General features: G+C 51.1%; 2 protein-coding genes across 3 annotated transcripts in view; one reads left to right on the forward strand and one right to left on the reverse strand.

Moving 5' to 3' along the window:
- The window catches only part of SCNN1B (sodium channel epithelial 1 subunit beta), a 65723-nt gene extending 64030 nt beyond the window's left edge, over positions 1-1693 (forward strand). Inside the window, exons 12-13 of the mRNA XM_039234383.1 lie at positions 545-620; positions 833-1693. Of these exons, the coding sequence (XP_039090314.1) occupies positions 545-620; positions 833-1213 (457 nt within the window). The 3' untranslated portion in view covers positions 1214-1693. The remainder of the gene's footprint in view (positions 1-544; positions 621-832) is intronic.
- A 36-nt stretch (positions 1694-1729) lies between these two features.
- Positions 1730-22336, reverse strand: part of COG7 (component of oligomeric golgi complex 7) — an 88703-nt gene continuing 68096 nt past the window's right edge. The window contains exons 14-18 of one of the 2 annotated variants that reach the window (XR_005528768.1): positions 21135-21218; positions 17664-17778; positions 8253-8396; positions 5263-5919; positions 1730-2236 (exon numbers count right to left, since the gene is read on the reverse strand). Coding sequence is in view for 1 of the 2 variants with exons in the window: in XM_039234382.1 (XP_039090313.1) it covers positions 5753-5919; positions 8253-8396; positions 17664-17778; positions 21135-21218 (510 nt within the window). In the remaining variant the exon portion in view is untranslated. Of the gene's footprint in view, positions 2237-3056; positions 5920-8252; positions 8397-17663; positions 17779-21134; positions 21219-22336 lie in introns of those variants that run through there. The other variant, XM_039234382.1, reaches the window with a different exon arrangement.

Consider the following 22336-nt stretch of genomic DNA (forward strand, 5'->3'; position numbering starts at 1 on the left):
GCTCCAGTCTAGAGGACAGTATGCCAGCAGGGCTTCTGCTGATGAGAGTCTATACAAGACCCTCCCTTTGGGAGCACAGCAGGGAAGGAGCTGTCTGCCTGGGAGAAGGGAGGGGACACTTGAGCCAGCTCTCCGAGGAGAAGCAGGAGCTGCTCAGACAAGTAAGAGGCAGAGATGTCGAGGCAGAAGCCTGGAGGTACGAGACAGCATAGCTCTTCCGAGAACTACCAGGTGTAAAGGGGAAGCACACTTGAGCAACTTTCTGTGCCCCGGGTGCCCTGATGAAGGAACAAGGCTTAGGACTCTGTACAGAGCCTGTGTATGGGCTGGGTGCCCGGGGGTGGGAGAGGGGAGCCCAGACCGGTCTGGGGCCCACAGGGGCCAGGAAGGGCAGCACTTTGGGCTTCTGCTTGGACCTCACTGTTCATGGCAGTGGACATGTGAGAAGCTCCAGCCAGAGGACCGGGGGCCCCGGCTGCCTTTCCTGTGAGCGTGTCGGTGTGTCTTGGGGAGGGGTCACCAGCCCTTCTTATTGCTCTTACAGGAAGGGAATTGTCAAGCTTAACATCTACTTCCAAGAATTCAACTATCGCACCATTGAGGAGTCCGCAGCCAATAACGTGAGTCTGGGGGCTCCTGACATCCGAGCCCAACAGGGGAAATAGAGTCCCTAAAGGAGGTACAAGTGGTTTCCCCTGGGCTGACATGGTCACCCCATCCCCCTTCCCAGCCGAGGGCCCACCTCACAGGAACCCGGGAGGCGGGGCTCAAGGCAGGAATTTGTGGCCTGACCCCCAGGCCTGCCAGCCTCTCAGCCCCCTGCTCTCCATAGATCGTTTGGCTGCTCTCAAACCTGGGTGGCCAGTTTGGCTTCTGGATGGGGGGCTCGGTGCTGTGCCTCATCGAGTTTGGAGAGATCCTCATCGACTTCGTGTGGATCACCATCATCAAGCTGGTGGCCTTGGCCAAGAGCCTGCGGCAGAGGCGGGCCCAGGCTCGCTATGCCGGCCCGCCGCCCACCGTGGCTGAGCTGGTGGAGGCTCACACCAACTTCGGCTTCCAGCCCGACGTGGCCAGGCCGGGCCCTGACCCCGGGACCTATGCCGGTGAACAGACCCTGCCCATCCCGGGCACCCCACCCCCCAACTACGACTCCCTCCGTCTGCAGCCACTGGATGTCATCGAGTCGGACAGTGAGGGCGATGCCATCTAGACCCAGGGAGCCCAGAAGTCAGATCCGAGAAGCCAAGATCACTGCCCAAGGCTTCACTTTGCAGTGCTCTCCCCAGAGGGCGAGAACGATGGGTCTCTGAAGCCAGAGTCTGTGTCCCTCTACAGAGAGACCAGCGGCTCCTGGGTCACGGTGCTGGTTCAGATACGGGAAATGTGTACTCATTCGGTTCCTGCCTTACCTCCATCCTGGCCTGATCTTTGGCTGGGACGTCCCCAGCCAGGCTCTGGAGACCCTGGCACACCCTCCCCTGCAGACACGCTGGTTTCCTCCTGGTGCCAGTCACCGTCCGCTCCAGAGACACACAGGCGGGCATGCTGGGGGTCTGTCCCCAGACCTAGCAGTCTTTTCCGTGCTGGGCTGAGCTCTGCCAACGGGCTGAGTGGGGGCAGCAGTTGGGCACAGCAGGAAGAGCATCAGGACCAGGGGCGGGGCGGGGGGGGCCTGCTGCCAGGTGGCACATGTTATGTTCTAGAAAATAAAAGTAGAAAACAGAACTGAGCTTCGTTTTTTTATTGGACTGGGCACTCCAGATGCCCTGACACACCCATACTGGCTTGGAAGCAAGGATCTGGCCAAGGGAAGGCCCCCAAGCAGGTGATTTTTAAGGTTCCTTTCGGGCTGTCCCTGAGGCAGTGGACTTGATGACTTTTTCCATGCCATCCACCATACTTGTGTGTATGGCGGGGACAGAGCGGGAGAGGGTAATACTCAAGCAGCTCAAATGATGTCTCGGGTGCCTCTGCTTTCCCAGGCAGGCTCTCCTCACATCACAGCAAGACAGCCTGTCTGCAACCCCGGACTCCCGAGCTCCCCAAACAGGAGGCAGTACCTTCTTTCCAGTTGTCTCAGCAAGTTCCCCGGGCGGACTGTCACTGGTCACTGGGTCACGTGCCTGTCTCTGAACCAATCAGTGTGAGCAGCTGGACAGGCTGCTTGGATTGGTCAGGTGCCCCCAGCAGAATCACATGGTCCTATGGTGGTGGGGGGTCATGGCTCCAAGGACTGCCAGATAAAATACAGGCTGCCAAGTTATGTATGAATTTCAGATACATAAATTAATTTTTTTAAGCTTACTTAGTAGGAGAGGAATAGAGAGAATTACAAACAGGCTCCGCACTATCGGCACAGTGCCCCATGAAGGGCTCAAACTCATGAATCATGAAATCACGACTGGAGCCAAGATCAAGACCCCAATGCTCAGCCAACTGAGCCACCCAGGCTCCTCAACAACAAAATATTTTAGTACAAGTAAATCCATGTAATATTTGGGGCATGTTAATCATTATTTTTTTGAAATTCAAATTTAACTGAGCATCTTGTATTTTTAATTGCTACATACGGGAACCCTGATGGCTCTCCCCAGAGAGAGCAGGAGTTGTTGCCAGAGAAGAACAGGGTCTGTCAGGTGCCGACGGCGGACCACCTATCAGCCCCAGGCACGAAGGAGCCCTGACTTTAGAGCCTGGGCATCTGAGGGCCCAGCCCTGCTGGGCTGGAGCAGCAGACGAGCCGGCCTCCCGTTAAGTGCCCACAGTGGCACCTGTGGGGGAAGGAGGTGCCACAGACTTGGTGCCACTGTGGCCAAAGGCAGCAACGTCAGGGACTGTGCAGAGGGCCAAGAGGAAAACAGGTTCCCAGCTCGGGGCCAGGCGAGTCTGCAGGCTGGAGTCGCAGTCCTTGGCGGTCACCACATTTACTCCTAAGACTACTGCCTTCATCATTAGGGAGAGTTGTCGCCACACTCACTGTTATTTGTTGTTGGCATCAAATAATGGCTACATTGTATCAGACACTTACCACAGGCTAGGCGCCAGGCCAAGTGTTTTGTACGTCTTACTCCATTTAATTCTCATAACCACCAAGAAGTATTAGCATCCCATCTTACAGGTAAGCAAATTGAGACTCAGGGAGGCGAAGTCAGATGCCCGAGATCACTCTTCCAGTTAGGGACAAAGGTAAAACTCCAGCCTCCTCCTCTTGCTGCCAGTGGTCATAAGAATGCCGCCCGTCCCTTACAGGCCACCCGGGGCTTCCGTCCTTACTACCTCATCCGATACTGTGGGGCAGGCAGAGCACTGACTATGATTGACCTCCTTTTGCCAGCTCTCTGGTCACATTAATGTGAGCTGACTTAAGCTAAGAAAGGAAATCCATTGGTTCTTGTAATAAGAGTCCAGGGATCTCAGGCATGGCTGTATCCAGGGGTTCACCTAGATCTGGTGATTTGTTTCTCCAGCTCCTGGCTTTATTGTCCTCTGTGTTGACGTCCCTCTCAAATAGATTCTCTCCGTGTGCTGCTCTTCCCCCAACAGGTTCCAGGCTCCATTCTGTCCGCTGAGCAACTTCAGTGGGAAGACAGCTCCCCTTTCTTGCACAGTGTCCCAGGAAAGGCCCCGAGAATGAAGGCCATTGGATCGGCCTGTGCCACATACTCCTCCTGAACTGAGAGGTTCTGTTCAGGAAGTTTTGCAGCAGATGTGGGAAGGGTGCTCCCTGCCCTCAGAGCTCTGCGTGGACATGTCAGAGCAGGGCCAGGCCAACAGTGGGCAGTGGTTGCCATCCCTGTGCTCAGGGGAGCCCTGGGGGCCGGGGTGAAGATGGATGATGCCCCGTCTCTGAAGCAGGCTCTGAGGCAGGCAGGCGGGTTCCCCTCATCCCTCCAGATCTGGAGGAGAGGAGCTCTGTCCTGTTCCCACCCTGGGGCCATCAGAGCCTTTCAGGGCTGAAAAATTAGGCTGGCGGGATCCAAGGTGCCCAGAAAATAGCATTCGTAATTCCCCTACCCCAGAAGGGAGGGTAGGTTACAGACACCGGAGACTACGAAATTAACATTCACTGTGCGCTTGCCGCGTGCTTCGCTTCTGCTGTATCTCAGTGGCTCTTCAAATAATGCTGGATTAGGGACCGCCGTGGCTCCCATTTTTCACATTAGGAAACGAGGCTCAGAGACTTGACGTGACTTCCCCAAGGTCACAAGGTTGGGAGGTGGCAAAGCCAGGAATCAAGCGGCTCTCACAGATACTGGCGCAGAGGTCACCCCAGCGAGGTTTCTACTTTCCCCAGCACGCTTCCCCTTCCAGGCTTCCTGCTCTCGCTTCTTCAAGGCAGGAGCCAGGCTCGGTCCCTGCCAGGGACAGTCTGTGATCCACCACATGAGAAACCAAAATATTTTTGTTGGTGCGGGCTCACGGTTCTCTCGGGGCCAGCAAAACTGGTTCTGGGCATGTGAGGACAGAGCGTGCAGGAGCCCCTGGATGATGGAGCCAGTGCGACGCTGGCCCCGGCAGCCTGGAGGGGCCGGTTCATGAGGGCGGAGTGGGGCGGCGTTGCTCCAGGGGGCTGGCCGAGCAGGGGTGCGGCGGGGGCGAGGTGGTGCCGCCTGCTGCGTGGTCAGCACTGCAGAGCCCAGCCCCTTACACCTCTCCCGCCCAGTTCCTTTGGCTGTTAAGACAGCGGGGATACTCGCCACCTCGGAGGCCGTGCAGAGGCGTGAGAGAGGCTGAGAAACTCGGGCAGGAGGCCGTTCCCAGCCTCACCTGCAGCCGGGGGGATGCCTGGGGACCAAGAAGCAAGTCGCGGGGGCCCCTGGGGGGGCCTTTGCCTCCACAGTGAGAGGGACCACGCCCTCTGCCTTCGCCCTCCCAGAATGCCGGTGTGATGCCTGCAGCTGCAGGAGTCGGCCCACCCGGAGGAGGCTGCCAGCACACGAGGAACAGTCACCGGGAGGCTGGTCCTGGTCCTGACTCCATCCAGCCACCGAGTCAGTCCCCACAGCCACCACCGTGTGAGAAATCAATTCCTATTTGCTAAAGTCACTCAAATTACATTACTCTGTTATTTGTGGCCAATTACAGTCTTAACAGACACAGAAGCTATTGGCAAAAATCCTGATAAAAAATCCACACGATCCTAAGAGTTTTAAAACAGGACAAAGCAAAAGCCTGAGTCCTCACCACGGCCTGCAGGCCAGCCTGTGGTCTGGCCCCCACCACCCCTCTGACCCAACTTTCTATTTCCAGGCCACTGACCTTGGATGTGCCCCCGGGGCCTGGCCCACCAGGGTCCCTCATTGCCATACACGCGTCTGCCCTGTCGGTGTGGGGGCTGCCCTTGCCCAGATGCGCTCTACTTCCCTGGCACCACGGTCTGACATCATCTTCTTTGTGCTTCTCCCCCTCCTTCCTGGCCGGGTCGCAGTGCCTGGAGCACGGCATAGGCGGGGCACCCCGATATTCACAGAGGAAAGGAAAGAAAATGGCTTTCTTTTCACAGTATTTATCAATTCCCTTTTCAAGACAGGCTCTTTTAGAAAATCATCCAAAAACCCCGCTCTGATAAATAATATACCTCTAATTACAACCTATTTTTTTTTTTTTGATTATACAAATGAACCGTGCCTTTAAAGACAAATACTGCCCAATACCGGGCAGATTTTTTAAGCAAACTCCATCCCGGAAGTTGCTGTGACCCCAGGACCCCAGGCCTGTGCCTCTTCTCGACCGGGTGCCCGGGCGGGGGTCAGTACTCCACGCCCCGCATGGCAGCCACCGTGGCGGCGAGGCGACGGGGCAGGCCTTTGCTGAGCTGCCTGTAGTCCTCGGGTCTGCTCTTCAGGAGAGTCCCGATGCTCTGCAGAGGGCGGGACGGCTGCAGGCCCAGGGCGTCCATCACGTTGATCAGGTAGTCTGTGGGGGAGGAGGGGCAGACAGGCGCAGCTGAGCACCCAGCGCCGCGTGGGCCAGGGCCCTAAAGGCCTTCCTGAGGCAGGAACAGAGATGCCCGCCCCAAAACCCCCGAGGTGCTGGGTGTCCACTCTGCCCCCACCGGCCAGTCCTTTACTCTGAGGGTTTTCCCATGAGGATTAAACCTACCGTGAACTTGGCCTGAGTCCAGGAATTCTACCTGAATAAAGGACTAGCCAACCCCACAGCGTCCCCACCACCCGACCACACGCTCAGCTCTCCAGCCGGGCCAGCTGACCTCACCCAAAGCTCTCTACTGGGACTCCTGTGACTTACTGGCCACACCCCCCAGGGGACCCCACTGACCACATGGAGAACCCGAGGAGTCAGAGGACACACCACAAAATCACCATCGGTGCCTGAGGCGGTGGCCCGGAGCACTGCGGTTCCCACTCTAACCCCCTGGGGTACCAGTTGAAGACACATTCCCGAGCCCACCCAGACCACGTCAGTGAGAGTCTCCACGAGGTGGTTTGAGGACCCTGTCCTCCTACAAAGCAGCCCCATGACTCTAACCAACAATGGCAGAGCGGGGAAGGGAGAAGACTGTTTCCAGGTTCGGGTGAGCTCAGTGAAGTCCTTTCTCGCTGCTTCTCTGCTTCCTTCCGTCGATGCCGTGTGGTCGAGAGGATGAGATGGGACAAAGGCCATGGAAGCATGTGTCACGGGGGTAACCGTGCTGCCCCGACCTCCGCCTTCCTGGGCAGCCACAGCCCGGACCCGAGGAAAGCTGGGAACAACGTTCTCGGTTCCCCTGCAGACCCGACAGGCCCTGGAGACGCCGGGCGACCGCTGTCCACCACGGGGAGAATCTCTTCTCGCACCTGCCCTCGTGTCCTCCGGAGGCCCGGCGCCCGCGGGAGCCGCCTGCCCCGCCCCGCCGGCCCCAGCTGGCTGGCTCACGTCCAGCCCGGGATGGGCTGCTTCCCAGGGAGGGCGCCGGCCACCAGCCGGGTCCCCGTCGCCGCACAAGTTCATCCACAACTGAGCCTCACTCTACTGGGAGCTGCAGGGTGGCAGCCCACGTCTCCCGTGACATTTCTGTTTGGCCAGGAGAGTGCTTTGGGGTTTTGTTTTGACGCTCAATCTATCTTTAAGGCGGCCGCAGACACCTCTGCTCTCTATGGGGCTACGGCCTGGCAGCCTCCACACCGGCCCCACCAGCCTGGCCCCGAGGGACGCTCTAAAGCCCCACGCCCTGTGGCCGGCACGTAACAGAAGCTCCGTCACTGCCGAGTGGGGAACAGCGTTCGGGAAGGTGAACAGGGAGGGAGCAGTAAGACGGGCAATGCCCACATCTCCCTACTCGCGACTGGTTCTGTCTCGTGCTTCTGTCTGTACTAACGGGGACCACCTACGAGCCCCGAGTCTCCTCATCCCTCTTCCCTGAACACTGTGCCCAGGGACGTGGAGGAGGGCTGGCGGCTCCTCTGTAACCCTGACGGCTGACGGCGACGTGAAAGCAGGACGCCGGGATTCCGGGCCTGACTCTGTCGCTCGCGGCTCTGGGACCCGCAGGAAAACGACTCACTTCTGTTTCCTCTGCGGCTTGGCCCTGGGGTCCTCCAGGTCAAAGCTCTGTCTGGGTCCCCAGCAAGCGGATCTTCAAGGCTCTTACCACCCTCCCCCGGCCACCCCGAGAGCTGCCTCAGGTAAAGAGCAGACAGGTCAGCAGAATGATACCAGGACACTGGGGAGACTCCCCTACCACGAGCCGGCAGCACCCCAACCGCAGAGCGCCACATCCTGCAGGGATGGCCCCAGCGGGAGCAGGCGGACACCTGCCGTCTGACCCGGGGGCTGGGCCGGTGGCCTCGTTATTCAGCACGATGGAGGGGAGACCTCCATCACGCGCCAACCTCACAGGGGAGCTCTGAGCGTGAACATGGACCGGATGTGGGTACAAGGGCTCGGCGCCTGGCATGCCTGGGGCGTGGTTGACAGCCGTGGTTTGGGCGATTATGTAAATGCAGCAGCAGAAGCCAAGGCAGCACTACACGCGTCTGTTACCACTCACTTCGACTTGCCTCCCTGAAGCTCCCCTTGACGGTGCCCAGCCTCGGTGGCCCATCAGGGGCACCTTCCCAAATACTGATGTCCAGCCTTCCACCCAGACATACGAGGCCAGAATCCCTGGGGGCCAGGCCTAGAGAACTTGCATTTGTAACACACTCCGCGGCCAAGCCCAGGGGTGAAGTCAACGGGAGAGCCGGGGCCGACAGACGCCTTGGGCCTCAGCTGTCCCTCCAGTCACCCATCCTGCGGGGGGGACTCACCGATGTCGGTGGCCAGCTGCTTGGTGGAGTGCGGGGTCAGCTCAGGGATCTGCAGGATCACGTCACAGTAGGTCTGCATGGTGGCTCTGGCGATGGAGCCCAGCCAGCTGTCCGCCATGTTGTCCACCTCGGGCAGCTCGTCCCCTGGGAAGGGAGAGAAGGTCACCAGGAGGCCCTGCTCAGAAGAATCCCATCGCCAACAGCTTTTACCTTCGGGGTGACCAGGCCCACAGCCCGTGCTGTACACACAACACGCCAGGGAGCTACGGTCTCGGTGGAGAATGCAGGGAACTGAAAACCATCACGACTTTGGCCAACAGGTATCGACTTGAGTGAGAAGAGGATTCAGAAGAGGAAACAATTGGGGAGGGAGAGTGATCTCTGCGTTCCCAAAGACAGAGGACTGAGTGCAACCACACAGGCTGGGACAGAGGGCAGGGGGGACCCCGTGAGAGGGCAGCCCCACACCAGCTGAGAAGGCGGGAGAGTGGTCACAGCCGACAGGGAGGCGGTGGCATGTCAGGACTGAGACCCGGGCCAAGGCCATCTACCACTGATGAGCTGGGGGCTGCCCAACCTCTCAGAGATGCTTGTCATCGGCTGTAAAATGGAGGTGACACAGTCTCGCCGTCCCAGGGCTGCTACGGGAATCACCAGAGGCCTCGGTGTGTGTGCCTCACGCTCAGTGCTCTACACTCAGTGGCTCTTGGTGTCACATCACTTATGGGGAGAGAGAAGGGGTACAGATGGGGGGGCAGCAGGGGGTGGTGTTGGAGGAGACCCTGAGAACCACATGGACCCCGTGTCGGAGGAAAACAGGCAATGGCCACAGGATGCAATGTGACAAGCCCATGTCGTGGAGAGCCAGTCAGGCTGTGGGGTGGGGGGGAGAGCAGCCATCCTGGTCAGACACGCCTGAGCTGGGGGCAGGGGGACGGCGGCCACCTGACAGCAGAAATGGGAAGAAGGGGAGGAATGAGAGCAACGTTAAAACAAACAAAAAAGTATGGGGACAAGCAGTGAAAAAATACATTTAGGAGAAGAAAAGCAAAATGCTTCTACCGCCACAACCATCACTAATAACACAGAATATAAAGCTGCGCGTCAAATATCATCTGCGCAGAGGGCGGAGTCCAGACGGCACGTGGGGAAATGGAAACACCGTTGTGTTTGACGACGGGAGGTCATGATTTTTTCCTCCACACCCGTGACCTTCTTTGGTATCTAGCATCTGTACAACAAGAACAAACGAGAAAGTTAAAAACCAAGACAGGATGAGCATAGATGCACAAGGAGGAGAACGTGTCATCTAGCGCTTCGGCCCCGGAACTGGACCGCTGGCCCGGGGGTGGCGTTTCCACAGACGCAGCAAGGCAGGGAGGCTGCTCCGGGGGACCGGCCTCCTTCCCGACGGCTTAGAGGCAGAAAAGGACACACCTGGCAGGCCAGAGCACAGAACACCTACATTTGAAGGCTGTGGGGCAGAAGCTGAGGGCAGAGCAGAGCACACGAGACGGGAGAATGAGACGGGGCTGAGGCTGGCAGCTGGGAGGCACCGCAGGGTTTGGGGAAAGGCACTTGTGTGGACACAGGGTGGCAGGCGGTCATTTACGCGTTAAGTGCCCCAGGCCATTGACCAGTGCCCCGCTGGGTCTGGTGCTGCCCCGGGCGCTGGTGCCTGTGTGGGTGGCCCAAACCAGGCCCTCAATACAGCCAAGTCAGAGCTGCAGCAAGGGTACCACCAAAGACAGATAGGCACCTGGAATCGAGAACTGCTACCCGTGCTCCGTGTGGACGGACGGACTACTGGCCAAAAGCACATGCAGAAAAAGAGCGTTCCAGGCAGAGAACAGTGTTCTGAGGAAGTGCCCCAGGGAAACAGCATGTGTGACATGGGGCCGCTCATGAAGCGTCATCCATGCAGATCTGCAGAGAGAGGCGCGTCGCCCAACAGCCCCTCTGAGGGCAGTAGACTTCTATCCAGAAAAGTTCTGAATTTTTTTTAATGTTAATTTTTGAGAGAGAGAGAGACAGAGTGCAAGCAGGGGAGGGGCAGAGAGAAAGGGAGACAGAATCTGAAACAGCTGTCAGCACAGAGCTGGTCGCGGGGCTTGAACTTGTGAACCAAGAGATCATGACCTGAGCTGATGCCGGGCGCTCAACCCATTGAGCCACTCAGGTGCCCCCAGAAAAGTTCTAAAGTTTAAAAAAATTAAGAAAAAAATCTTTCTAAGTGGCTCTGAGCATGTGGGGGGCACAGGTGGGACAGAGCAGGGTCTCTGACATCACGCCAGGGAGGGGCTAGATCTCGTCTCGTAGGTTCCAGGGGCTGTGGGAGGTTTTTAGGCAGGCCAGGAATAATTAGTCAGAGGATAAGGACAAGAACCAGGAGACAGAACAAAATACACGAAATGCAGGAGAGAAAAGAAATCTCAAGAAGGAGGATATTAAAAGGCCAGGCAGACGGAGTGTCAGGCGCAGCAGCGCGTCAGCTCTTGCTGATTGAGGGAATGGTCTGGCCAGGACCTTCCTGGGCCACAGTCAGGCCACAGGGCAGGGGCCCAGCACCACCACCAGGAGGCACATCTGTCCCTCACTGCCCGGCAGGTGCCGGCTGCCTCCAAGGGACCCCGTCCCACTGTGGCCCCCGCCTGGCACCCCCACTGAAGGAGGGGATGTGATGAGCACAGAGATCACAGTTTTCCTGCAAATGCCTCTGCTGTAACACACAGGGTGTGGGTGAGCCCCGGACACATCACTTCAAAGTTCCCAACGTTCAATTTCCTTGTGGGAAAAAGACTTGCAGAGACTTTTTAAAACTCCCTTCTGGGGTGCTGGGACGGCTCAGTCATAAGCATCCAACTCTGGCTCAGGTCATGATCTCACCATTTGTGAGTTCAAGCCCCACATCGGGCTCTGTGCTGACAGTGCAGAGCCCACTTGGGATCCTCTGTCCCCTTCCCATTCCCCTGCTTGTCCCCCGCTCCCTTTAAAAAATAAACAAACATTTAAAAAAACAACTCCCTTCTAACCACACTGCTTAGGAAAAGCCACTTATCTAAGCCAAATAGTTCCTACTGGGGGCGCCTGGGTGCTCAGTCGGTTAAGTGTCCGACTTCAGCTCAGGTCATGATCTCATCATGGCTCATGAGTTCAAGCCTCACATCAGGCTCTGTGTTGCCAGCCTGGAGCCTGCTTCAGATTCTGTCTCCTTCTTTCTCTGCCCCTCCCTGGCTTGCATGCATGCTCTCTCGCTCGCTCGTTCTCTCTCTCCCCTCATGTCTCAAATATAAATAAACATCAAAAACAAAAAAACAGGCAGAGAAGGACAAATATCATATGTTTGCATGTATAGGAGGATTAGGAGGAACTTGACGGAGGAACAAGGGGGAGAAGAAGGGGGGAAATGGTGGGGGGAAGGGAGAGAGGCAAACCATGAGAGACTCTTGAATGCTGACAAAAACTGAGGACTGATAGATGTGGGGGGGGAGAGGGGGATGGGCATGGAGGAGGGCACTCGTGGGGATGAGCACTGGGTGTTACGTGGAAACTAATTTGACAATAAACTATTTGTTAAAAAAAACCCACAAACAAACAAACAAACAAACAACTTAAAAAAAAAACCCAAAACCAAAAACCACACCAAACCAAAATAAAACCAAAAAGTTCCTACTGGCTTCTGCTCACCACCTAGTTCTTAAACCATGCAAATGTCCCCTGATTATATAGGGGTGTTTACTGGGTAATTCTTTCCAGTTTTCTGTATGTTTGAAATTTTTCATGGGTAAGGTGCTGAAAGGGAGGAGGGGGCGAGGGGGAGAAATGCCCAGATTGGCCTGTTGCCACGGTTTTGGACCACTGTCAGTTTTACTTTAAGGCTGGGGTTTTTCCCCTTCTTAACAATACCCAAAGTGACCCTTAGCACAGAGTAAGCAATTAATAAAAGTTTCCTAGGTGAATGAATTTATGCCTGAAATGACTGTTATGACTGAAAACATTTACAGTGTAAGTGAACCTGTATGTATGTATTTCCAGTGGGACAGTAAGTCTCTAAGCTCTTCCTGCTGTGACCTAACAGACACAGACAGAGCACTGCTGTTTTCTTGCCAAAGAATCTGAATTTGAATTTAATCCTTGTCAATAAGAGATACATGATGGTATATTTATGCATGGCATAATAGGATGCCTAGGATTTGATTTAAAAACTCTTGGAAAAATTTGAGAGGAACATATGAAACAAGCAGCCATTCCGAAAGCCAGATAATGAGTACTGGGGGCTTCATCGTACTGGTCTCCCTACACGTGTGTGTGTGTGTGTGTGTTTGTGTGTGTGTGTGTGTGTCAATGTCTATGAAAAAAATTGTAAAAATGTTTTTTCAACTTAAAAAGTATACTAACAGATGAAAATAGCCCCTTCAATAACTATTATCAACATTTCAGTGTACGTAAACTTTTTAGACATAAATACAGCCTTATAAAAATTTTCAAACAATATAGAACTGGAGTAAAAAGTGAACATCCATCCCGTCCGAACCCCCACTCCCTCCCAGAGAGGGCCACTGTGGCCAGTACTGCACATCTTCTTCCAAACCTGTTTTCAGTGCTTTTATGGATACACATACATGTTCAAAAACACAGGGTTGGGCTTTTGTTGAAACATAATATATGTAATTTTGTGTCTTGCCTTTTTTTTCCTTAGCAATAAAAGATCTTTTTTGTCTTAATAAAATGGCAATATTTTTGAAGATCTTATCTGGAAGTACAAATAGGTGCTTATAGAGAAAATTTTAAAGAAAATGTACACATTATGTATATGTCACAATACACCTAACTACTCCCTGATCAACAGACATATTTGCTGTCTCTAATTTTTTGCCATCAAACAATTCTGCAATGAGCCCCTCATATGCACCTCTGTGGGCACATACACACAGATTTCTCTAGAATGGACATCTAGAAGACAAAAATGATGGCTTTGGGGTGCCTGGGTGGCTCAGTCAGTTGGGCGTCCAACCTCGGCTCAAGTCATGGTCTCACGGTTCATGGGTTCGAGCCCTGTGTCGGGCTCTGTGCTGACAGCCAGCTCAGAGCCTGGAGCCTGTTTCAGATTCTGTATCTCCCTCTCTCTCTGACCCTCCCCTGCTCACACTGTCTTTCTTTCTCTCAGAAATAAATAAAACATTAAAAAAATTTTTTTAAATGATGGCTTTGGTGTGCCTGGGTGGCTCAGTTGGTTAAGCAAGCATCTGAGACTCTTGATTTCAGTTCAGGTCATGATCTCACAGTTTCTGAGTTCGAGTCCCATATTGGGCTCTGCACTGACAACACAGAGCCTGCTTGGGATTCTCATTTTCTCTCTCTCTCTCTCTCTCTCTCTCTCTCTCCTCCCCCCCTCTGTGGCCCTCCTCTGTTCATGCTCTGTCTCTCTCAAAATAAACAAATAAATTTAAATAAAATGATGGATTTATTTTGACTGTTGATAGAGACTGTTGTCCAGACAGTCTTTATCAATTTATTCTCCCATCTACAGGGTCCAATCTTTGGTTTTCTCCTTTGTTTAAATCATGGGAGCTATCATACAGATGGTAGAATATATACAACACATTACCCGTGCTTTGGAGAACTATGAAACCAGTGCCCATGCACTGGTTGAAGCTGCCACCTGCCCCCACACATGCAGCAGGCAGCCACCGACATGGTCCCAGGGGACCTTCTCCTGCCCTGCTCTCCAGCTACTCCCCATGTCTGCACCCCCACCCGCCCCCCAGCTGGCCCTCGAAGCTGTCTGTATGCATTCTTTCTGCCTTATTTCTTTTGCTCAGTAATGTGACTGTGAGAATCACTCACGTCATTATGTGTCACCACAGCTAATTTTTAACGTTGTGTACCATTCCATTGCATGGCTGCACTGTCATGTATGTACCTATTTTACTGCAGATGGACACCTGAGTTGCCTCTAGGTTGGGTCTATTTGCAAGTTACTAGCAATATTCTTATAGCTATATGTGGGAGGAACATATAGGAGAAATTTAGGATATACATCTAGCAGTAAAACTGATGGGACAAAGAGGATACATGCTGTCACATTTTACTAGAAAATGCCACACTGCTTCCAAAGTGGATATGCCAATTCAGAGTGGTTCTAGTCATTTCTTGCATGTGTGTGCCCAGCAGTTTTTAAGATGGACCCACTCTACACAAACTATTTTATAACCATTCTTCACACTCAGTATACTGAGAACATATGTATAAGTTATTAAATATCTTTTATAACATCCCTTTATAATCTTATTTTATCCATTTTGCTATATGGATACCAAAAATTTTTAACCAATCTCTACAATTTCACACTTATTTTTCTCTTCAATGTTTTGCTTTTATAAATGCTTGGATGAACATTCATAGAGTTATACTCATGATTTTTTAAAAAAAATTTTTAACATTTTTTAATTTTTGAGGGACAGAGGGAGAGAGAGAGTGGAGGGGGGAGAGAGAGAGAGAGAGAGAGAGAGGGAGAGAGACTGAATCCAAAGCAGGCTCTAAGCTGTCAGCACAGAGGCTGATGTGGGGCTTGAACCCACAAACCGTGAGATCAAAGTCAGATGCTCAACTGACCAAGTCACCCAGGTGCTCCTAATTATTTTACTAGCATAATTATCTAGCAATAGAATTCCTGATCTAAAACATATGTATATCTCTAAGACTTTGTGTGTGTGTGTGTGTGGAGGGGAGAGAGAGAGAGGATAGAGGAGAGAGAGGAGAGAGAGGGGAGAGAGAGGGGAGAGAGAGGGGAGGGGGAGGGGAGGGGGAGAGAAAGGGAGGGGGAGAAGGCTCCAGTCAGAGAGCGAGAGAAAATCCAAAGCAAACTCCAAGCCCAGCACAGAGTCTGCTGTGGGGGTTGATCCTACGACTATGAGATCACGACCTGAGTCAAAATCAAGANTTCCTGATCTAAAACATATGTATATCTCTAAGACTTTGTGTGTGTGTGTGTGTGGAGGGGAGAGAGAGAGAGGATAGAGGAGAGAGAGGAGAGAGGGGGGGGGGGGGGGGGGGGGGGGGGGGGGGGGGGGGGGAGGGGGAGAGAGAGAGAGAGAGAGAGAGAGAGAGAGAGAGAGAGAGAGAAAATCCAAAGCAAACTCCAAGCCCAGCACAGAGTCTGCTGTGGGGGTTGATCCTACGACTATGAGATCACGACCTGAGTCAAAATCAAGAGTTAGACGCTCAACTGACTGAGCCACCCAGGCATCCCTACATCTCTAAGGCTTTTGATCTTCCGCCAAACAGCCCTCCAAAAATCCAAACTATATAATTTAAGCTGCTCTTCTCTGAACTTGACAATAATATATATACAAACATATATATGTACATATTTCCTATATAGTCAATGTGAAAGATTATAAACTCGCATATGCCACTTTATTTGGCAGCCATTTGAGGATTATTAAAGTTACATATCTCTTCCTTTGTTTTTAGGTTATTTGAATGCTTCCATGTTCTTGACTTATTTTTCTGTGGGGTGTCATCTTTTTCTTACTGATTTGTGGGCACTTTTATAAAATGAGGATATTAAAAAATATATAACCCATCACTTCTCATACCTGTTGCTCTTTTTTCCCGGGTGTCATTCATCCTTCAATTTCCTTTAGTTTCTGGCTTTCATTTCAAAGAACCCTCCCTTCACCACTCCTGAAGCTTACATCGCTTACGTGTAGCTCGGCAGGGCTCACGTGTGAAAGGTGAAATTTATATACAATTGTTCTTTTTTCCAAAAATTGTATGAGTTCCGTTAATGTGTGTGACCCTGTGAAACTTGCAGAGATTTTAGTTGTATCATTTTCACAGTATTCTCTGTGCGCTAAAAAGCCTGAGACACTGATTCAATCAAGTGTGGCTTCTCTTATCCTCAGTGATTTTCCTTTCTGATGTGCCAGACGCCTAAAAGAGGCAAGAATTGATGTTCTCAATACTCAGGTGGTTTTGCCTCTCAAAATTATAAAATTTTAGGATTATTACACCAAACAGTTTAATGGGATATGTTAACTAAGTTGGCATAAAATGTACCAATAAATCAGTTTCCTTTTTGTAATTTCCATATTTAGTTTTGTTGAATTTTCCATACTTCTAATTTCCATTTTAATAGTTGATATAACTTGTTAATAATAAAAACTTTGTCACACGGACAATGTAACCAATAAAATGTAATGTATAACTAAACACAGAATTAATTTTTATTTTACATTTAAAAGCAAAAGCAATAATTCAGCTTTAATTACAACTTAGATTTCACATGCTCATCAAGTGTAATAGAGTATGCCTGGATTATTTAGCAAAAAAAAAAAAATTCTCATTATATGTCTGATAGTTTCTTCTTCACATATTTCAGTGCTGTGTTATTTGACATATAAGTGTACCTGACTATTATAGGCCCGCTGTAGATCTGCATTTTATCAGCATGAGTCACTTCAGTCCCATTATCTTTTGACCTGATTCAGTTTCATCCAGTAGTAATAGAGCTGTCTTGCTTTCTTTTCTTTTTTTTTTTTTTTGTATTTACATGGATGCCTTTAGCATCCATTTATTTATTTTTAAGGATTTTATTTTTAAGTAATCTCTACACCCAGTATGGGGCTTGAACTCACAACCCCATGACCAAGAGTCGTATGCTCTTCCGACTGAGACAGCTGGGGGCCCCTAGCATCCCTTTTTTAACCTTTTGATGTGATTTCATTCTCACTGTGGTACCTTCTTAAGCTGCTGAATCTTTTATAAACCACGTGATCTTTCTGTTTGTCCAACCCTATGAAGGAGGCCTATAATATCCAATATTAGGAATAAGGTGATTGTTGACCAGAAAGTATATGGTCCCCGTTCAAACTTGCCAGGCCCAGATCATGAGAAAAAGGAAAAATTTTAATTTACTGTAATTTTACCTTGTCAGTTTAGAGATCCAGGAGCCCTGGGGGGTTGGGAAAAAGCTATGGCCAGAGGCATCTGGACAGGAAACATCACCTCTATGGTCAAGAGTTTATGTTTGTCCTCACGAGCAAAAGTGCTCTGGGCGCCACTGTACCTGGCACGCGGCCCACAGAGGGGGCTCCCACTAACCGGGTGGGACCCTTGGAGAGCTCGCTTCCACCTGCAGGAATAGGTGTGACGCTGCCCCGGCCCGGGGCCCTCGTGCCACTGCTTCCCGGGCTGAGGGGCCCGGGCGGAGCCCCTCTTCCAAGGACACTCGCACATGGTGAGAGTCAGGACACCCCGTCCCTGATCCACTGTGTCCTGCAGAAGTCCCTCAGGGGGGCGCAGCTCTCTCTGAGGCAGTCTGGAGAGAGGCGCGTGATGGGGGGGGTGGGGAGGGGACTGCGGCCACAGCGAGCCCCTCCCGGCTTTCCCATGGCCCCCTCTCACCTTGCTCGGGAGGAAAGGGCAGCTTCCCAGCGTGCAGCGCCAGCTCCAAGGCTGAGTCCTGCTGAGTCACAAAAGGCTCGAGATTCAGGGGAAGGGACATGATATACTGCCCAATCTGAAACAGACGAAAGCACTTTCAGCCCACACTGACACAGACAGGTAATTACTTCTGCGATACATTCGTGTGAAGGCAGCCTGATCCTTCCAGTGTGCGGTAACACTGCTATGACAGTGCCTTAAGAAAAAATGAATGGGAACTTGCATGCATAGGACAGACTCATCCTCACACTAATGGCTTCACTATTTTTGGAATGCATTCAATGCAATCTCTACCTCAAATAAGGTAATGGATACCAACAACTACTTGTGTAAATATGTGTTATTACTATTCATAGATACAAAACCAGTAAGATGCTAAGGTCAGCAAGTGCATGGCCAAGCATGAGTTCAAATCCTGTCTTCTGGACTTGGCTGTGGGTCTTTCTCTTAGAAATGATCTAACTAAAAGAAGAAGGGAATTTTGTTGGGAAAAAAAGTTACTTATAAATTAACCTGGAGGGAAAATTGTCGTTTGCATAATACAAACTCTAGAAAATAAAGATCGACACCACCTTCTTGACTGGTGGGGAATCACAAAAGACAGGATTACAAGACATTTGGGAGGAGCCCAGAAATAATACAGTGTTTGTCCTGTGTTTGTCAGACACACAAGACTTCATCAGGGGTAGATGTCAGACACCAATTTCCATTAAAACTCATACCTGTTTTGTGTTTTAAGGTTAAGTATCTGGTTTTGTTTCAAAATGAGGTTAATTTTCAGGTTACACCAACATATTGTTTTTTTCTTAAATGGTTTTGAGTCTGTTATTGCTCTTGGGGGGTTCTATATTTATCCCATATATTTAAATTTATAGTTGATGCTGATTCTGCAAACTGAAAATCCAGGGATTACCCAAGATTTTCCCCTCTGGCCTCACACACACCAACATGGTGGCAGACCCCCAAAATCTCCCAACCCAGCTAGAGATTCCACACATTTCCAAACACTGAATGTGGGCTGGCTGTAATAAGTCTTAACATCCTATGGTCCACCACGTTAACAAAATAGTTTGTTCTCCCTTTAAGGAGGTACGCAGATGGTAAAATAAACGAGGTCAGCCTGTCTTCCTTTCATCTACTTAGTACAGTCTCTCATCAAACTAGACAAGTGGGCCACTTTCCTCACTAGTAACAACCATCACCATGTGAATTCATCATTGTTCCCCAAGGTGGGGGGAAGAGAAGGGTGCTGTGGGATTTCTCCCTTCTGATTCCATGCAGTACGTACTTCCTGAATCCTGACTATGTGCAAAGGGCCCAGGGAATGCTCCTGTGTTTGGTATACTTCTCACCTGTAGCCATGACCTTCTGGCTAAATCCACACAACCAGCTGTACTTGAAATGAAGCGTCAGGATCACTATACCTGGCATCTACATTGTTTTTCATTTTTCAAAGCATTTCTCCTATTTCGCCCTGCATAATGCTCGTGTGGCTCCCTGTGGGAGGGGCATTCGCCAGCGAGGCACAGTGTCGCTTAGGTGCCAAATTTCAACAATCTGACATCCTAAACTTCAACAAGTTGGCTTAGATGGTGGGGATTGCTGTGGTCCCTGGACAGATCCCACAGCTCCAAGTTTTTCTTGGGAGTTTTGTCAACATTCGTCTTTTGGAAATCAGTGCGGAAGGAAAGGGATGCTTACCATCGCGCCCAAGGATATTTTCCTACCGTTCTCACGTATACAGTAAATACTTCTTGAGATCCTGTTTGGGTAGGCTCAGTGACTCAGGAAAAATGAAGAGCTAGCTTTGTGGTCAGATGGACTTGGGCTTGAGTTCTGGCTCTACCACTGTGTGACCTTCCTGGTGTCATCATCTCTGACATGATGACCTCATACTTACTCCAAAGGGATGTGCCAAGGGTGAAATTAATATTGTGTGATACATGCATAAAGCACCTGGCGTCCAAACAGAGCGGCCACTGGATAAATGGCTTCCTTGCCCTTCTCTCTTCTTTACAGCTTTGCTGCTCGCCTGTGAAACACTACTGCCAACCAGCTCACACTGTTGTCGTCAAGATAAAATTCTGCCTAGTCCACGCGCTAACTCACGACATCGATAAAAGCCTAGCACTGAGCTTGCACACAATGTGGGTTCGATAAGTGTTCATTTCTGGAGTTCAGGTCACCAGCCCCCAAGTATGCTCCGTAACTCGGGGGGTCACGGCAGGTGGAAAAAGGCCCTCTCTTACTCCTCCACATCTGTTTCCTCGGGTTCCTTAATATCATTCAATAACCTCTCAAGTCCCTTCCAGCAACATCATTTCCTGAATCAATTTAGACTGTAATGCATACTGACTCAACTCTAAAAATAAGGTTATTGCCATTGGTTGTCAAAAGCTGCCCACATCTGAATAGTTTCATCAGTGCAGGTTATCGGGTAATGGCCTGGAAAACAGGAGGAAAGTGACTGCCAGCCTGAACTGGACACTGCTCCCAACTCACAGAGAGAACGATGCCATCCTCCTCGGTACTGCCAGTGGGATCACCACACATTTCTAAGCGTACAACAGTCACTGTTAAAATTCCTCTGTATCTCTTACAAAAGAGTCATAACTGACACAGCCATGGGTTCTAAAGTGACAGCATTAGGCAGAGATTGCTTGTCTCAGATTCACCCTTGGGGATCCCAGACGTCTCCCTTAGTGTGAGGTAACCATGGCTGGAGTATATTACCTCTACACGGTATTTGTCATGCACACTGACCTCTAAGAGCAACCGAGCTAGACTGCAGCAAAGAAGGAAAAAAAGGGCCACGTGCAGATGTCTGGGTGACTGTCAATTCCCAGGGGTGAATGGAGGAGGAGGAGGAAAGGACCCTGAACTGCTCTGCTCCCCTGTAGGGTCTATTCTGTTCTTTTTCAGTATTAAGCCTCTATAACTATTCTTAAGAGATTTATTTCCTGCTGTGAAATTCCACATGGAAGCACTCCACACACGGGCCGGTGCACAGTAGGTGCTCACTAAAACATTGCTGAGCTTGAATTCAGAACGACATGCACATTGTTCCCCTGAGAAGTCACAGAGAAGAATCTGGTCACCTGCTTCCTGTCCTCCCAAGTCAGAATTTCCTGTGTGTACTCACACTGTGATAGATACCCTTAGGTACTGGTCATGCCTCACATCGGGAGAGATGGAGGAGGGGCACGAACGTGTTTTGGTTTTGAAATCAGTTTGTTTTTCATCAGTTGATTTAATAAGGAAATCAGCTGCCTTTCCTTAAAGTCCTGGGTATGGATGGAAACTACTCAAAAGCATAGGTTCAGACAGCACGGATGTGGTAATGCCTACTTTCCCAGAAGGCCAGAATCAAAAGACAAGGCATGGTCTGCAATGCTCTAACTGCCCGCAGAGAAAAGCGCACAGAGCTCTTACATTGCTGATGTACTCGAGAGGGGTGAGGCTGAAGGTGGGCAGGTCATCGGTCAGGGTCTCGCCAATGCCTGCTGTGTTCCAGCCCTAGGGGAGGAAGGACAGACAGTGGTCAAGGTCACAGAAGCCAGGTGGCACGGGAAAGCACCACATGCTGGAAAGTACTTGAAGAATGCAGCATTCCTGTAAGTGTCTTTGCTTGGGGATGGCCTTGGGAATCATCACTATTCTACAGACCAAAGACTTCTCTTTAAATCATCACCTTGAGGGGCGCCTGGGTGGCTCAGTTGGTTGAGTGTCTGACTTTGGCTCAGGTCATGATCCCATGGTTCGTGGGTTCAAGCTCCGCATCGGGCTCTGTGCTGACAGCTCAGAGCCTGGAGCCTGCGTCAGATTCTGTGTCCCCCTCTCTCTCTGTCCCTCCTATTCTCACACTCTGTACCTCTTTCTCTCTCAAGAATAAATAAGTGTGCGGAGCCTGGGTGGCTCAGTCAGTTAAGTGTCCGACTTCAGCTCAGGTCATGATCTCATGGTTTATGGGTTTGAGCCCTGCATCAGGCTGTGTGCTGACAGCTTAGAGCCTGAAGCCTGCTTCGGATTCTGTTTCTCCCTTTCTCTCTGCCCCTCCTTCTCTCAAAAATAAACATTAAAAAAATAAAAATAAATAAAAAGAATAAACGTCAAAAAATTGTAAATCATCACCTTGAAACCTGCCAGAGAGAATAATCCTCTCTCTCTCTCTCTCTGTGCACTCCTACAGATCTATAAAACAGGAGCTCCTATCTTCTCAATAGAACTATTTGGTGGGAACCGATCCCAGTTGTTGCTCCCACTCAGACTGTAAAGAGCTGGGTAGCCTGGGGTCTGAGTGCTTCCACTGGGTAGGCACTACAGCGTGACAGCTGCTGGGTGTAGGTGGCCTCACTAACCCCGGGGTCTTCAGCCCCACACCCTCCACAGAGACCACATGTAAATCCCTATCTTGGGAAGCCCTCTCCGGCTGCAGGAGTATCCAAACCACACTTACTGACACTACTTAACTGCTTTTATTCCCAGCTGCCCTCTGGACCTATTTCTCAACTGATTCAGAGCTCAGAGGGAAAGGGATGGGAAGAACCTCCAAACCCCACCAGCTGCCTTTCTGTCCACTTTGTGACTCCTGGGTCATTGGGGGAGATGCTCTTCTCTCGACATTTAAAGTGGGA

The sequence above is a fragment of the Hyaena hyaena genome, unplaced genomic scaffold (genome assembly GCF_003009895.1).
Source record: "Hyaena hyaena isolate Hyena2069 unplaced genomic scaffold, ASM300989v1 scaffold_88, whole genome shotgun sequence".
NCBI classification, from domain to species: Eukaryota; Metazoa; Chordata; class Mammalia; order Carnivora; family Hyaenidae; genus Hyaena; species Hyaena hyaena.